Source organism: Cylas formicarius, unplaced genomic scaffold, assembly GCF_029955315.1.
Source record: "Cylas formicarius isolate icCylForm1 unplaced genomic scaffold, icCylForm1.1 PGA_scaffold_8__14_contigs__length_24414737, whole genome shotgun sequence".
NCBI lineage: Eukaryota > Metazoa > Arthropoda > Insecta > Coleoptera > Brentidae > Cylas > Cylas formicarius.
The window spans coordinates 16,456,189-16,473,596 of NW_026844361.1; the positions used below are offsets into that span (position 1 = coordinate 16,456,189).

General features: G+C 34.1%; 1 protein-coding gene across 1 annotated transcript; it reads left to right on the forward strand.

Annotated features, from left to right (window-relative positions):
* The first annotated feature begins 2,633 nt into the window (after positions 1 to 2,633).
* On the forward strand, positions 2,634 to 15,181 carry LOC132706570 (platelet-activating factor acetylhydrolase IB subunit beta homolog). The gene is made up of 4 exons (XM_060677954.1): positions 2,634 to 3,113; positions 11,655 to 11,803; positions 11,875 to 12,058; positions 14,828 to 15,181. Exons 1-4 carry the CDS (start codon positions 3,045 to 3,047, stop codon positions 15,107 to 15,109), a joined length of 684 nt encoding a protein of 227 aa, XP_060533937.1. The 5' UTR covers positions 2,634 to 3,044; the 3' UTR covers positions 15,110 to 15,181.
* Positions 15,182 to 17,408: the final 2,227 nt, after the last annotated feature.

The window sequence follows — 17,408 nt, forward strand, 5'->3', positions numbered from 1 at the left end:
GCTTTTGCAAGGAGCCAAGAAAAAAATCAATTCTCGAAAACGGTTTATGCGTTCGAAAAAATTTTTGAACGGGAAGATCCAAGAGATCGAACTCTATTAATCTTTGTTCTTCATAATTTTGAAAAATGTACAGGGTTTGGTCGGTATTCGCAAAAACTGAAAATTGGGGTCCAATAATAATGGTGATTGAAAATAACTAGAAAGCTGCGTTTCAGAAGTCAGTTTCTTTTACATAAGCATATAGCCCGTATGGACAGCTAAAACTTTTGCGTATAAGGTTTTTGCATATTATTGAAACACGTTAAAGGTGTCTCAAATTTGCAGCTATCAATTTCAAGTTTGGAAGAGATATAAAACTCCGTATCCACATCTACACTGTAGAAACTGGACGCAATGCAATATCACCAAGTATTTTTTGAAAACTTTTTTGGGTGATTTTGGCGTCCAGAAATTTTTTTCTCAAAAACAGTTAACCTGATCGGCAAAATTCTTGAACTGTGGAAGATCTGGGACTATGACTTATTTCAGGCATATTTTCGATTATATACAGGGTGTTTTAGTTATCAACAAAAATCTAAAAGGCCTTGAAAATTGTTCTTCTTGGGAGTAAATTATTAATGATTAAATCAAAATTTGTATAAAATATGGCTAACGGATTCGTCAATTACCCACGATGCTCGAGATATTTGAAAAAATCGATATTAAAATCACGGTTCCTCGGAGACAGTCTAGAGGCGATGGCGTCATTGACTCTTATAGCGTACTTCATAGTTTTACAAAAATATAGGAATATAACTCCTATTTCCCGAATTTTTTCAATTACGTACAATCTGTGCAAAAAAGTAAAATGACCCCAAAAATTGCCGTTTTCGTAGGTAAATTATTAGCTGTTAATGAAAAACTATAAAACGGGAGAAAATAAGGTCCAAACAGTATTGTAAATTGAGTGGAGTGAGAGTTTCAGGTTTCTTCCATTATACAGGGTGCGGGAGATATTTGAAAAAATATCATTGGAAATCGTTATTATTTGTACAAATTTTTGTATTTACCATAGTTTGCCGTGACTTTGAAATTCGGCGGGACGTGAAAATCACTTTACATAGCATGCATGCGTAATAGAACTACATCGATTTTGCGAAAGCCCCGTAGTGGTCCGCAGGAGCACGATAGAAACACAATGCATCCCGCCAGCGACGATTTTTCGAAAGCAATTTTGTAGTTTTACCGTCTAAAATATGGAACCAATTCATTTAAAAATTAAACTAGGTATTGTATTTCGAGAAAAATACTCGCATACAGTGAATAGAAAAATACAGTGATTTTGTTTAACGCATTACAAAATTGATAAATAAATTATCGCCTGCGGACAAGTCGTCCAAAAACGAACAGCTTTGCGTGTATTAAAAGAAGAAAAGTATGACGCGTACAAGATTACGTTTCAACTGGAGCTGAACAAAATGTTCCACTTAAATCCATTTTTCCACCTTTCAAAGAAACGTTCACGGGCTATTGTAATACTATTTATAAATCTTTTGGACTAACCAAAAATAAATGTTTGGTTTTGAATAACAAGATTATTGGACCTTATTTCTTCGAGCAGAATCTTACTGGAGCTCGATATTTACAATTTCCTCAAAATAAAAAAATCTGGCTAATATACCAGATAGTGCGTGAATATTTAAGTACAGTATTTCCCGGACAGTGGATTGACAGAAGGGGATCCACAGAATGGCCTACAACATCTCCAGATATTACTACACATCAATATAAATTGTTTGGCATGCCATGTTTCAATAAATTTTCTTACAGTTTTACTCACCGTCGTTCTTGTAATAGTTGCATACTATACTTTTTCTAAGATCGTTAGTTTTTGGGTACATTTTCGCAAAACAACAAGAATGCACTCACGGATATGACCGTCAGAATTGACAATTGCTCCCAAACTCGGGCGGTAAAATCCCGGAATTGCCCGAAGTGGCTCGGATCCGTGGGAAACGAAACTGACGTGGTAAAGTGACGCTTTCCTCACACTAGAAATTCATGAACAAGTAGCTGGTATTTTTATCTGCTAAACTTCTTCCGAAGATTATCTAGTGTTTCTAGGAGACGTAAACGTGGCAACCTGGCAATGGTTTTGCTGCAAAGTATTCTTCCAACACCGCCAATCAATGCAAGAATCGGAAGGAAAAAGTATTGCAACGCAAATAATTACTTCTCGAAAATGCCAGAAATAGTACAACTGACGCCATCTGGAGAGCGATAGGGCGAAAGCTACCTATGAAATATGTTTTAACGTTACGTGCGATCAGTTCCGTTGGTTTAAAATGCTGATAATCACAGCGGCGGGGACATCGACTAAATTTTCGCAGCGTTGTCAGATGGTGCTTATTATCGCCTAATGGAAGTATACTTTAAGAGCGGATTAGATTGGGACCCATTATCGACAAATGATCTTCGCAATTTACTGAAAATTAAAGACCAAACTACGCTGTGAAGTTCTTTTCGCAAGATCCTGGCGGTTAATGGAGCTTAAACCAAACCAAAATTGGCAACGTTGTTCCACTATTTTCTTGAAATGTAAATCGCTGCGATCCAGTTTTCAATGGGTATTTTAAATGTAGCGCGCTTCTGAAATCTGCTACTTTTCTACGCGACACCGTTGCCAAAGATGATAAATTTTCGACCCAATTGTGAGAGCTACAACCAATTAATGTTTAAGGCAATTTTAAGCAATATTAAGATAATCCGAAATCTCGAAGGTTGCTCCAGAAGATGTCAAAACTTTCCCTTAACGTTTGACAAAAAATGTCTTTGAAAAAAAAAGGAAGGCAACGCCGCATATTCATTTTTTCTTCATTTGTGACCCAGTGCAACGCGGTAAAAAACGCTAGCACGAAGTCAAGATCACCTGGCGTGGTGCAGATTGTGTTTTGTTTTTGTTGGAGAGTGCACGGATCGGGCGATTAATTTTTTTAAAAGCGCTGATCGAAATTCGTCTTAATTTGTTTTTCTTATTTATTTTTTTGTGTCGTTAGTTTTGAAAAATGATGAACCCTTGCGTGATTGCCTCCCAACCTGAGGATCCGGCGGGGGACAAAAGGTGGATAAGCATGGTAAGTGTTTACTTTTTTCCCTTATAGAATAGAAAAAATATGGTTATTGGAGATAAAAAAAAAATTGAGCGAAAATGCATTTTATTTTAGTTTCATTTTAGTACATTGGTGGATTGATTTCGAATATTCCAGAGTTATTTTTTCAAAAAAATTGAGTGACATCATCCGCATGGAGTTTTTGCGTTGTTTGTGTTTTAAGAAATGTCTTGAACTTAATATGAAGCTATTTTTTAGTGATTTCAGTTGTTTAAAACAGTACATTTTCGCGGCTAAAATTCCAATTTTTTTGTGACTCGAATGTAAAGCCGTAAGACGGTGTCCTTTAGTCTAGAGTTTAGCAGTAAATGAAAATGACACTTATATTTCCGGTTTTTGCTTTATTTAGTTTAAAATTTTCATTTTAATCGGAAAAATGGAGTCGCTCATTTTGTTATATTGTGTTCGATACTGAACGAATGATTTTTAATTTAATTTAATTTAAAATACGGTAAATCAGTTTAATATAAAAAAATAATAATAAATGTTGGCCAATCTAAATCTGTCGGAATCAACCAACCCGACGAATTGGCCGATAAAATTATCCGCGAAATATGAGACTATCAAAAACACGTGTTTCTGTCCCTGTAAAAATATATACATATGGTCCAATAAAATGAGATATATGCGTATTTTCTGTAATAAATATGCCGTTGCTATTTTTATAAAATGTCGCTGACGGTATTAAAAAATATCGTTTGTTTATAAATAACCCAACAATATCATTAGTATAGTTTTTAATGTCGCAGGGGATATCGCGGTGCCCGTATTTTCACCTAATTTTCGATAGAAAATTTAAAATCATATACAGGGTTAGGAAGAAATTTTTTGGTATTTGGGGTTGACAACACTTGCCAAAATATGAAATTCATGTTTGTAATGTTTAGTTTTTCTATAAATCTGCTGAAAAAGAAAACCAAATTTGCCGATTTCTTTTTTTTCTGGTGTTATTTAAAGAGATATAACAAATAAAGGTCACTAAAACATAGCGTTGAGAAGTACATTTTGTTTAAAAAAATAAAGTTGGAAGAATGTTAGTTCATTACGTAAATTACTTAGAAAGGACATACCCCAAAAAAAATTATAAAGAATGTTTAAACAAGTGGCCATTATTTGAGTTCAGTTTTAAAAAATTCAGAGTATTTCTTATTGAAAGAATTGAATACTTCATACCATTGCTTTTTTTGATTTAATGTTTTTAAAGTACAAAATTTTATTTTTGCATTTGAAAATTGTTATTATAAAAACGCAAAAATACAAATAAAATATCGGCGTGTATAAAAAATTTGTATTTGTATAAAAACAGGTGAAGGTATAATAGGCTCTTCGGAATATTTTGATCTATTAAAGCAGTGGCCTTTCTCTTATCTTAATTTGAGAAATGAAAAACTCGCTCATTTATATCTATACTATCTATACTCAACATTATCTCAATTGATAGTTGATGGTTTCCTCGAAGAGTGATTTCGCAAAACTATAAAAGTTCAGTCAAAGCCTTGACCTTGACTTTGGGTTTTACTCATATAGTTAGTAGAGATATAGCTTATGAAACTATTAAAAAGGAGGTTTTAACTATGCTGCAATTTTACGGCAGTATTTTCGCAAAATATGCCTAGATCTCGTTAAACGTCCAAGAAAAACGATTAAATGCTGAACATATGTTTATATGGTTTTTACCGTAGTGACTGAATCGTTATGGTATACTTTGATGTGACGATTTTTTAAAAGAAAAACTAGGAACCTGTTTGTCGCTTTCTGTAAAAAAAAATGAAAAAACCGTTATCTTGTCCACGAATAGAAAAGGAAGGACCCATTAGTACCGTTAATAACGAGCAATTTAAAAATTTTCGAATGAGGCCCACTTAGTGCGATAATGGCGGCAATTATTTCACGGAAAATTTGTCTTCTGCGTTCAGTCGGACTCGGCGCGCTTTTCTAATTCACGTGATTTTCTAATCGAAACGATTACACAAAACTTTTATGATATACAATTGGTTTCAAATTTTCAATGGGTTTTTCACCCAAGCCGTTCATTAAACGCTTAATGACATGTTATTTAAAATGGAACGCCCCATATATTATCACATTGCGAAATTTATGCGTAATATCCTATACCTATGTCTAACCACTTTTGAAATATCTGGCCTTGAAAAAAAATTCCACCTCCGACTTTGAACATTCATATTTTTGTAATTTTTGGAAATCTGATCCACATGTTTGTGTCTTTCACGTCTCGCCGAAATTTAAAATGATGGCAAACTTTGGTAAATGTAAAATAGCAGTAATAGTGATTTACCATAATATAACGAGTGAGTTATATAGCTCGGCTATGTTGTAAGTAAAACTTCTTTCAAAAAAGGACGATCTGTGGCGAGGTGGTGTTATCAATCCTCTAAATCGAATATTTATATTATGAACGTGGGATCTAAATATAATTTTATCATGCAGATATGCCGGAGATTCAAAAAACGAAATTCGATAATAAAAACAAGCTAAATGCATCTCTCTCCTACACTCCATATTCAACCAATTGGCATCCTTAAGTTTATATGATATTCGCCCAAATTTTCGGATATCAGACGAAGACAAGAATTTTGCACTTTTGTATTTTGATTTTTGAACCGCCGTTAAACAAATGCCATCCATGATTGAATCTAGAGAACACAAGCGAGTCACACAACATATTTTTCATTTTTACTGGCGACTACTATACAAAAGCTTTAATCTTAAGTATGCGCGTTGAATACAATTTCATATATGCTCCTCAAACCTCATTGCAGAATTAAAAATAAGTCCCAGATTTCTTATATTCTCTTTAACTTCGAAGCTTCAGTCTCCTATTTTTATATTAATGCCCTTTTTTATATTAAGAACGTCATTTTTTGGACCAAAAATCATTAAACATTTCTTTGGGTTGAGAAATAGGGAATGCCTTAAAGAGATTGTTCTTAGATTTTCCAGATCACTGCTAATTGCTTGACAAGATTGGAACAGATTGTCTTTATGGAATGACAGATATACCTGCGTATCATACGCACAACAATGGAATCTACAGTGTTCGAGTACTTTGTGAATATTAGAAGTGTAAATAACAGACCACTGTGGTACGCCACACTTCATTGGTATCTCTTCCGACACGGTTTCCCAATCTTAACACGCCCTGTTCTTTTACTTAAAAAAAATTTCAAAAATTTGTATAGCCTGACCACTTGACCCAATATAGTGCAAAACTGCTAACAATGTTTTGTAATTTATTGTGTCGAACGCTTTTAAAAAATCAAATACTGCAAAAACTGTGACTTTACGTGCATCTGTAGCCCTGAAGACACTGACTGACATTTTCCAGTGCCGAGGAACATCCGTGATACCGCCTAAATCCAGATTGATTTTCAGGAAGAACCTGATTTTTCTCCACGTGTTCTGACAACTGGTTATTTATAATTTTTTCTAAAACCTTTGAAAGACATGACAGGACACTAACTGGTCTTAAATCTTTGAATTCTTGAGGATTATTAGTTTTTGGTTAGTTCTATTACCACAGCTTTTTTCCATGCGTCTGGCAAGACGGATTTTGAAATACAGAAGTTAATTACGTGAGTCAAGAATGGTAAAAGAATCGGACACCCCATTTGTATTATGGATATATTTAAACCATCAGCATGGCATTCGACTTAATTTCGTTTATTAAATTTAAAACATCGATCTCCGAAACCAATTTAAATTTTAAAATGGACGTTACTGTGCTCTTAACATTGTTTGTATAGTGTTCAATTTCATCTTGGTTCTCAGCTTGGGTTTGTGGTATTGACGATATAAAAAAGGTATTTATTTCGTCAGGGTTATTTAAAACTTCTGGAATATTTTTTTTTCTTTTGAATTCCCCCACAGTATTATTTTAATTCTTTCCAGACATTATTACTTGTCGCAAGTCGCGCATTAAGAAAAGCTTTTTTTCATTTTTGATGGTTACACTAGTTAAGTTACATAAAGTTTTATAATACTCCCTATCTGCGTTACTTTTGCTTCTTTTAAATTTACTAAGTGCTTTATCTCGGAGTTTCATTAATAATAATCATAATTATAATAATAATAATAAGTTTATTTAAAATAAACGTTAAAAAAATAAAAGAAAAGAAAAGATTATTTAGTAGGAGTGGGAGTTAAATAATTACGATTATTTGACAAATAGACCAAAATAACACCAAAGAAATACTTCTTGTCGGTGAGAATTAAACTTATAAGTCTTATATAATTATGGAAAGTAAAAAGTGTTAATGAAAGATAACGAATACCTACCTAAATTATACATGTAATTAAATATGAAAAACTCAATACTATTTGGAAAAGTCAAAAGGGTAATGAAAAATCGAACGGTAACAAATTGAATGGAAAGTAAAATGAAAATGAAACAGAAGACATAGTTTAAAAAGCTAGTGAAATAGTGTTGCAATAACAAGTTTATTTTGGAATGTAATTGGATTAAATTTATTAGCCATTGGTTTGTCATGGTCAGGTACAATTTACTCTAATTCTGGATACGTTTTCTTGGTTATGTGTTTTTCTCATTGTTGGGAATAGTTTGACGCATTGTTCTAGTGAGGTGTTGGTGTTATGATTATGCTTTATGGTTCGTAACGCGTCTTTTTTCTTATATTGTCGCATTGCTATATTTTGCACAAAAAGTTGACGAATATCTAAAATTTCACTCTTTCGGAATAACTTATTACTTGGATATAGTTTATTCTTGCCATAAATTATTTTTAATATCCACTTTTGGGTGATTTCATGCGCTCTAAGATGAGCATCCAGCGCTGCCCCCAAACTATTATTCCATAAGGTGAATGTGGTTGAACAAGTGCGAAGTATAAGGTTCTCAGGTTCTCTCAATTCTTTAAATTTTCTGATTAAAGATCTTAAGCGGTGACTTGCATGTTTTACGTGTTCACCCCACTTTAAATTCGGATCACGGATAAATATTTGATTGTGGTTTTATATTTTATGGACACAGAATGATTGGAAGCTTGGGAGAGAGTCGGAATAACATCCAAAAGGCATAACATTGGTCTTTCCGTAATTGACGGTTAAGAGATGGTTACTCAACCATTTCGGCTCTGTTTTTAAGTGCTTGCCAGGATTTATCTCTGTAGATTAGGGCAGAGTCGTTCGCAAAGCATATTAGTTCTCCAAGAGCTTTTATGTTAAATAAATTATTAATATAAAGTATAAACAATACCGGGCCCAAAACTGGTCCTTGGGGAACGCCAAACTCTAGATCTTTAACATTTTTTACCCAAGGTTGATAGTTTTTTGTGAGGTGCAATGCAATTGTAGCAGAGCGTTAAGATTTACAATAATAAAATTTATTTTATTAATGTAAAATGTAAAAGACTGCAAGTGATAATTAAACTGTTGTACGTTTATGTTGATCTTTTTTGTAATACTTAGAAAAACGCGGTGCACGCAGTACATCAAATACCAAAACTGCGGCAACAAAATCTGTGCGGCAACAAACAATGCAGAAAATAAACCCCACCTATGTCAATTTTGTCAATTGCGTAATTACTGCGTTTAAATCTTTTTATTGGTGCTTCCTCGATGTTCAAAGTCACCTATTTCTAAGCGAGTTTACAATTCGAGCTTCACATAATTCGGACCGATACCGGGAGCAAACACCACGTACCGCACGATATTACAAATAACCCGCCAAAGTAATTACCGGGAACGTTAACCGACAAAATGATGAATGAGATGGGCGTAATTAACGGCGATATGTTTCGCCGTTTTTATTTGGAAAACCTCTCTCGACGCGCGCCACGCTATTTTTAAATAAATTTTTTTAGATGTTTAGGGAGATGGGAAATTAGACCAAAGGTAATTTATGAAGATACACCCGCGAGGGATAATAGACCGGTAAACATTTATTTTATAGTCTGTTACCGTAACCCTAATAAATTTAAAATAAACACATAGTAAAATTTTTTTTTTTTAAATGTGTTGTCAATGTTCAAATTTTGAGCTGCAGCTAGTAGTTACGATATATACAGGGTAAATAGCGTTGAGTGCTCTATCCAAAATACCTGGTGGCCCCTTAAAAAAGAAATGTTCAGATTTCTTATTCGGGGGTACTTAAAACCTAACTATAATTTTATTATGAAATTTGGCATGTTAAGGTTTATTCACTTTTTCATCTAAATTTCAGTCGTGTATTTTAAAAAATGTGAACCATCAACCTGCATGACTGTGGAGATTTCTTCTTCTTCTTCTTCATCTATGTCAGGCACTTCTGGTTGTTTTACTTCAAACTAATTTTTATCACAAGTTGTCATTCCATCATTTTCGTGGTCGTCCTATACTCCTCCGACCGACAGACGATTTATCTCTTGCTATCCTGACTATCCGTTGTTCAGACATTCTATCTATATGTTGATTCTATTTTTGCTTTCTATTTCTTGTCCAGGTGTTAATGTTTTCAATTCCACATACGTGTCTTATCTTACAGTGTTTTTCCTGCTATTTTTCTCAATGTTTTCATTTCATTTGTTTCCACGCATTTCTGAGTCTTAGACTGCAGATTTATATATCTGGGATTTTGTTCCGGTTCTTCCATATCGTGTCGTTTAGGCATCCTGCTATTCTATTGTTTTGCAGTTTGTTCTCTTATTTCATCCCCTATGTTATTATCATATGACAATCTAATTCCTAAATATTTTATGTTTATTACCTGCTCTATAATTTGGTTATCAAGTTCCTGCTCACATCTAATTGGTTCTTTAAAAATTACTAGTGATTTAGTTTTTTTGGCTGATATTTTCATGTTAAATTTCTTTGCATTTATATTAAATTGATGTAGTAATCTCTGTAAATTATCTTCATTCTCAGCTACCAATACAGTATCGTAGGCGTAACACAACAGTTGTCTCCTCGCCTAATACCCGTAGTTGCGTCTAAGGGCTAATTTACCTGTCAATGTACTCTAGCTTCTATTTTCGTTGTTTTGTATATATTTTCGATTAGTTTTATTATATCAAATGGGAAATCAGACGTTTTTTAGTTATTTGGATCAGTTTTCCCTCTTTTTAAAAAGTGGTATCATTATGCTTATCCTCCAGCCCTCCTGTATTTGTCATTTTCGTATCACCTTGTTGCCTTGTACTTCAATGTACTTCAATAATTCATTCTGTATTCTATCTTTGCCAGCCGATTTTCGTTTTTTTAATTTCTCAGGCGCTTCTTCCACTTCTTCACTATTTATAGTATTTCATTTGTTACTATATCCGAGGTTTCTGGTGTTAATTTGTCCGTCGTATTATACAATTGTTTTAAGTGGTTTGTACATGTCTCTTTTTCGATATACTTTACCTCTATCCATTCTTGCATTTTTTGTCGCCGTCCACGTCCAGATCTCATTTTGCAAACCATAAAAGTCGTGTTCCATATCTTTTGAGAATTTTTTCCCAATGTTCTTGTCGTGTTGGAGGCTTTTGGTAATAAAAGAGAACTCCACTAAAAGTCCTTTATTCAATCTGCGTCATGAGGTTCAGACATAAGCGCGCGAGATACCGGGCCGAGAGTCCCACATTCTAACCTCTCAAGACCATAGAATATGAACATCACAGACCACCGAAAACCCTGATGCAACAGTTCTGTTTTCTTTTTCCTTACCAGTGTGTCTGTTTCGTAGACTTATATTTGAAATGGGCTCTTGTTTTCTGTTGACATTTTAGTTTTACCTCCTCACAAAACCAAGGTGTACTTTTTATTCTTTTTGATGTTCTGTTGGTTTTACGCTCCCAAAGGCCTTCTTTTGCTACGTTTTTTATATTTTCTCGACTCTTTCTCCAACTGTCTCCTATATCTTCTTCTTCTATTACTGAGTTTTCGTCTATTTTGTTTCCCAATCTTGTTTGATAGAGAATTTTTATTGATTCATCTTGTAGTTTTTCGACTTTGGTTTTTGTTCCCCAACCTTTAATGGTGTTTGTTTATTTTTATTCTTATTTTCCCTAAAACAAGATTGCGAACACTTCCTACGTTAGCAGAACATAAACATCTTATATCTGGTATTTGTGTGCATGTGTGTATTTCCCTATTTGTTAAGACATAGTCTATCATTCTTGTAAACATTTATGTGTGCTATTTAAAATTCGAAAGTTACTGCCATTTCCGCTTAAACCGGAAGTGACTTCATATTGTCAAAAAATGGAAGTTATTTCCGGTGAAACCGGAAACGGCCTTGAATGCTTTTTATGCTATCATGTTTACAAAATGTAACCCTATTCACATACCAAATGGCATATTTTGAAATGGACAGTAGTTTCGGCGTCACCCGGCATTTTGATATGTTAAATTTGTACCTGTTTACATTATTGAGAGGTGGTTATTGAAAATACGCTTGCTGATTATCTCCACCTTGAATTTAGACCAAATTTAGTTCTGTAATGATTAAGATTGCCATGAGGGACAGGGTGGCTCTTCGTATTATATATAAGCATTTTTCATCTCTAGCACAACAGGTTCGTACACCAAGCAAAAACGAGCGAACCGGAGGTGGTCTTTATGGGTGACAGCATCATTCAGCAACTACAATTCAGCTCCCTATGGACGGAGAAAATCAGTGCCCTCAGATGCATAAATTTCGGAATAGGGGGTGACAGGTAATGAGGGTCATAGCAATGTGCTATTATTAATCACGAAAATTTTCGCTTCGATTTTGGCGATGTTTCAGGGTCGAAAACGTCCTGTGGAGGATTAAAAACGGCGAGCTCGATTTCAACACGAAAATTAAGGCCATAGTGCTGTTCGTCGGCACGAACAACACCGATTGCACTCCCCACGAAATATACGAAGGCATTTTGGAAATTATCAAAGAAATCAAACACATCCTAGGGAACGTTGCAATTGTCCTTCCAGTGAGTCCGTTTTTTTTTAATCTCTTTGCTAATATACTAACATACAGAATATATATATATATATATATATATATATATATATATATATATATATATATATATATATATATATATATATATATATATATATATATATATATATATACAGAATATACAAAACAAACAAAAGACATTTTCGATAGGTTCGGTAGTTTTTTTAGTTTTGGCGTAGATTATTTGATAGAATATGATTCCACAGTAGCACAAACTACACAAAGTAGTATTTTATTACGTATTTCTGAAAAAATCCATCAATCAAACTAACCAAAGCGCAATAACATAGCCTTCTCTTCCGACTTGTCCTATTTATTTTGTTGAACCAGATCTAGGCACGAGATTCGGATAGAAGATACCGAGTACTCCTCACTTTTTATAATCTGTTATCACTTTAAATACAAAATCCAACATATTCGCCCAAGAAAAAATGCTGGGAATTATTTTTGAAGTTCTGAAACGGCCAGCGGAAAAAAACCGTTTTTTGAAAAATTTTCTTATATTAAAGACAATTGAGTGTTTACAGTACAAATTGAGACAAATTCAAATACTTCTTGTTAGATGCTTTCTATTCTCTCTCTAAAAACAAACTGGGGTGAGTGTTCTAACATTTCCGGAAATAACTCCTTTACCGATTTCCTAGGCTATCAAACGTGCTACGAATTAGAGAACCCTGCAGATTTTCTGAAAAAAAAAACTAAATAGAATATATATATATATATATATATATATATATATATATATATATATATATATATATATATATATATATATATATATATATATATATATATATATATATATATATATATACCTATACCTCAGGTACAATGCATAATTTAAGTTTGCGTTCAACACCTCGACTTGTGATACCTTGCTATCTTAAAGAATTGTATAAAAGATCATATGACTTTAATATAGCCAATTGCATTAACTCTATAACCAATTTTAATAGTTATCAATCTAATCCAACAACGTTTAGAAATGATCTCAAATGACAGTTGTTGTGATGGCAGTAATATTAAATTCCTGCTCTGGTGTCTCTCTGGTCAAGAAGTCTGCCCGTACAGTCTAGCGTGTACGATTTTTACCCACTAAAACGCCCTTTCTTCGCCATGCTCGATACACCCGGAACCGTCTGTGGACATAACCTCAGGTGCATCTGGCAGTCGGTCTAAGTGCTGGTTCTTCTTTGCCATTCGAGTTCGTCTCTTTTTTTTAAACTCATAATGTTACGTATCATTTTGTGCGCCACATTCCAATATCCTTTTTTAAGGTTACAGTTTCAATTATATTATCCGGCGTCATCGTGTGCCCTATTTTATCACTTGCATAGTGTGCTCTGTCGTGTCTTCCTCTGTGCAGTATATGCATCGCTCTCTAACATCCAGTCAACGCTTGTGTTAAGAAATAGTCTATATCTCGATTCACACAACCCATCCAGCTTTTAATATGCTTTATCAGCCTCTTAGTGCATTGCGCCTTTTCCGACTCTTCCAACTCTTTTTTGCGTTCTTTATATGCACTTTTCATGTGGCTGGCCTCGTTAGTGTTTGCACCGTCTCTTTTGAGTGTTCTTGTTAGTTTCCTGCTAGCTGTGAAGCATTTTCTTCTTGTCTTGTGTATTTACTCAGTCCACCAATAGAGGGAGCTTCTATGGTTATTCTGATTTCCAACACAGTTCCTATAAGGCCGTTGTATTTGTCTAATGAGGTCTTGGTGGTCATTAGATTTGCACGCTTCTTCGCTTTCTATTTGTATAACATCACTTAAAACACTCCAGTCTATCTTACATTTATGGAAGTAAAAATTGTTCTTTTTTACATTTGTAGGTCCTATCCTATAGTATTTGCCCACCTACTCCATTCATTGATATGGTTACATCTATCGACCTTCTCCTCGGATCAATGTGGATTTAAGACCAATAGATACTGTGAACTATCATATCCAAGCTGGAGATCCACTCCATCCAGTAAGCGCCCTTTTTGTCCGTCGTTGGAGACCTCCACAGCGCTGACACTCTCTAGTTATGTGTTCGTGCACACCAATCTTTATTGCCTTGACGTAAATGCCTAATTTCTGATCCAAACGCCTTGCAAACACACAAAGTACCTTAACCTCATGGCGGCCTTGCTGCTATTCGTTTGCTCCTTCGCTTACGAAAACAGCTACCAGCTAACTTAACCTCCTACATCTTCACACTACCGCACGAGCACAGACCCATCACATGCATCGACCACGAAAATTCATAACCCACCTAACAGGGGGGTCGGCTACAGGCTCAACGGCATCTAGACTTTCTAGATGGCTTCCCTTGCAAGGCATGTTGTTGATCATTATTTCAAGCATTTTTTATTTGGTTATTTAATAATATGTAATTTTGATGGTGTAACAATAAAAGTGTTATTATTATTAATATTGTTATTATTATTATCTGTGGATTTCACATAAAAAGTAATGATGCCATAAAGCCATAAAACTTTTGAACTTCTGATTTTTATAAATAATAATAACAAAAACTGACATATTTTTGAAAGTACCCGACATTTTCTAATCCAAAGATCTCGCTATAGAATAAAACACTTAAAGGAAGAACGGGACACGCACCCCAGTGAGTACTGTACACGGAATAACAATTGACGAAATAAAATAAACTCCCATACCTACAACACCCAGTCAGGATTTAAACCGCTGCAACAAAAAATTTAAAACTAAAATTAAACAAAGCAATTTTAGACGCTGTTACCAAGAGGAAAGTACTCGAACCCTTATAGGGAGAGAATGAATCACGTAAACACCTTCCTCATAGACAAGTTTTCGAACGAAGCCAACCGGGACGAGCTAACCGACAACGTCCACCTAGTGGCGATACACGAAAATATAGTTGGCAACGATCAAACCATATCGCATCACATCATGCACGATTACCTCCACCTCACCAACAGCGGCTACACCAATATATTCAGCAAAGTTTACGATAAACTCTGCCAACTGCTCAAAGTACAACCTGCGAAGTGACTCTTGCCGTAATTAGACTTTAAGGCGTGAGGCGTTTGTAAAAAAAAACTGAATTATTTTTGAATAAACTATTTTTTTACCACTTGGAGATTTTTTTTGCAATCAACAATTGTGGAGCAATCTGAGAGATTTAAACATTGTAAAGAAACAACAAAATTGATATTCCGGACGAAATTAATAATAGCTTCATTAAGAACTGCAGTACTGGATCAAAAATCAAAATACAAAAAAGTGGTTTTTCGACAGTAACTGAAAACGACGTTAAGAGACATATTCTAGAAATTAAATCTCTTGCTTGGAAATGATACTCCTGTGCCTTGATAAAATTATTATTTTTTACGAAGCGATGATATTTTTAAGAGTACCAATGAAGGAAAGGAAACATTCCTTATACTTCTAGTGATACACAGTGAAACAATCAAGAAACTGCCACCAGAGGGCGCAATTGCCATCTTGAATTTTAAAACTCGTTTTTTGCAAAATTTTATACAGTACAGTGTTTTAAACCTGAGACAAATTCAAATATTTTTAATTAGGTGCTTTTTACCTTATCTCTAAAAAGAAAGTGGAGCGAGTCTTCGAACATTTCCGCAAATAAATGTCGATAACTCCTTAATGGATATCCTAAGCAAACAAACGTGAGATGATTGCGTTTTCTAACATAATGATATGATTTTCTTAGGTTGTTCGATGGTCAAACAAGAGGCCAACATCCCAGTAAAAATGGAATCTAAATATCGTGACCCTAACCTAAAATTTGATTAAAAGAATTTAAAACTTACGGGTTGTTATTAAAATAAAAGTTCCTTAGAATTTTTTCGAATATTAGGTATTGCTTTTTTTTGATAAAACATTAGGTTTAGACTACATACATAAGTTTATTAATTACTGACGTTTTATGTAGTAAGTAGAAAACCATAAATGAAATAAAGCATCTCCTTTGACAGAAATTATTCATTACAAATTATCGAGATTGTCATGAAGCTATAGTAGAGTTAATGGCCAAATTCATTTTAACTTGCCAATTTTGTTTTGTAAATAATAATATTTTTTTCAAAAAATATTTTTTTTTGCCATCTGGTGGAATTTACATTTCGAATTTTTAGCGGCATCCGTTTACCCAATACTGTACCTCGTTGCTGGAACATCCTTTACATGGTGTTCATATTTTTTGAGAAAAGAGTCTAGACTACTTGGTTTTTCCAAAGTAACAGAAAACGACGAGACATATTCTAGAATACTCGATAAAATACTTCCCTTTATCACGAAGCGGTGATATTTTTAAGAGTAGCAATGAAGGAAAGGAAACCTACCCTATACTTCTAGTGGTACCCAGTGATACAATCAAGTAAATTAATTCATAAAATCTCTTAGTTTCATTAAAGAGGCCTAGCGATTTTTGGAATCGACTCGAAAATATTAGACTTAAATGCATCAATTTCGCGTAAAAAAACAAAACCCATGATAAAATTTTTCATCGATCTTCAATTTGAATGTACCTGCATCTAGAGGATTTTTTTTGAATCAATTTCGTACTTTCAGCAAAAAGCGTTAAAAACTGCTCATTAGAACGTGGAATCTGGCTTTGGAATGTTAGATATAGAATATTTGGATTTTTAAGGACTTTTGCTTTTCATTAGCTGTTTGAGATGGGAGTTTGTTTAGGATAAACTCGACATTTGAATTGGGATAATATGTGGGGCAAGAAGAAAGCTGGAACCTTTTGCAAGAACTGATTTTTCTGTCTGAGGAAGTTCCTGCATTTACCACAATGTTTGGTAGTTGAGAAGAGTTTGATGCTTTCAACAGTTTTTCAAATTTTTGAATGTGATTCTAAACGAGAAGAAAATTAGAGATAGCTTTCTGGTCTGTACAACATTACTAAAAAGTCGGTAAGCGTATGTAACTAAAACTCAGGTTCAATTAATACCAGGGATCAGTTGGAGAGTGTGTTATTCATGTATTTGAAGTAGAAAATAATTATAAAAAAACATGGGGCAATCTAAATCCTTTACTCACATTCTCAAAAATGTCTAACATCAGATAAAAATGCTGATAGCATTATTAGAATCAGGACCATTTATCGTGTGTCGGCCTATACTGTATGGATCTACCATCGGATGTGTCATTTTTGTGCTTTTGTGATAAGTATTTCTTTTTTTTTGCTTTATCTTCCAAACTTTTCTTTAAAACACCTTGCAAAGTTGTTATAAGGCTCATTGATCCTTCCATCTGGCAAATGGTAACCTTTATAAAAACTAATCGCCACGACCTGTATCTACGAAACCGTCACATTTGA

Bases quoted from the DNA above. Each gene is read 5' to 3' on its own strand.
- LOC132706570 (XM_060677954.1), top strand. From the start codon at position 3,045: ATGATGAACCCTTGCGTGATTGCCTCCCAACCTGAGGATCCGGCGGGG. The intron at 11,804-11,874 runs GTAATGAGGGTC...GCGATGTTTCAG, and splicing joins TTCGGAATAGGGGGTGACAG to GGTCGAAAACGTCCTGTGGA. The intron at 12,059-14,827 runs GTGAGTCCGTTT...AAGCAATTTTAG, and splicing joins ACGTTGCAATTGTCCTTCCA to ACGCTGTTACCAAGAGGAAA.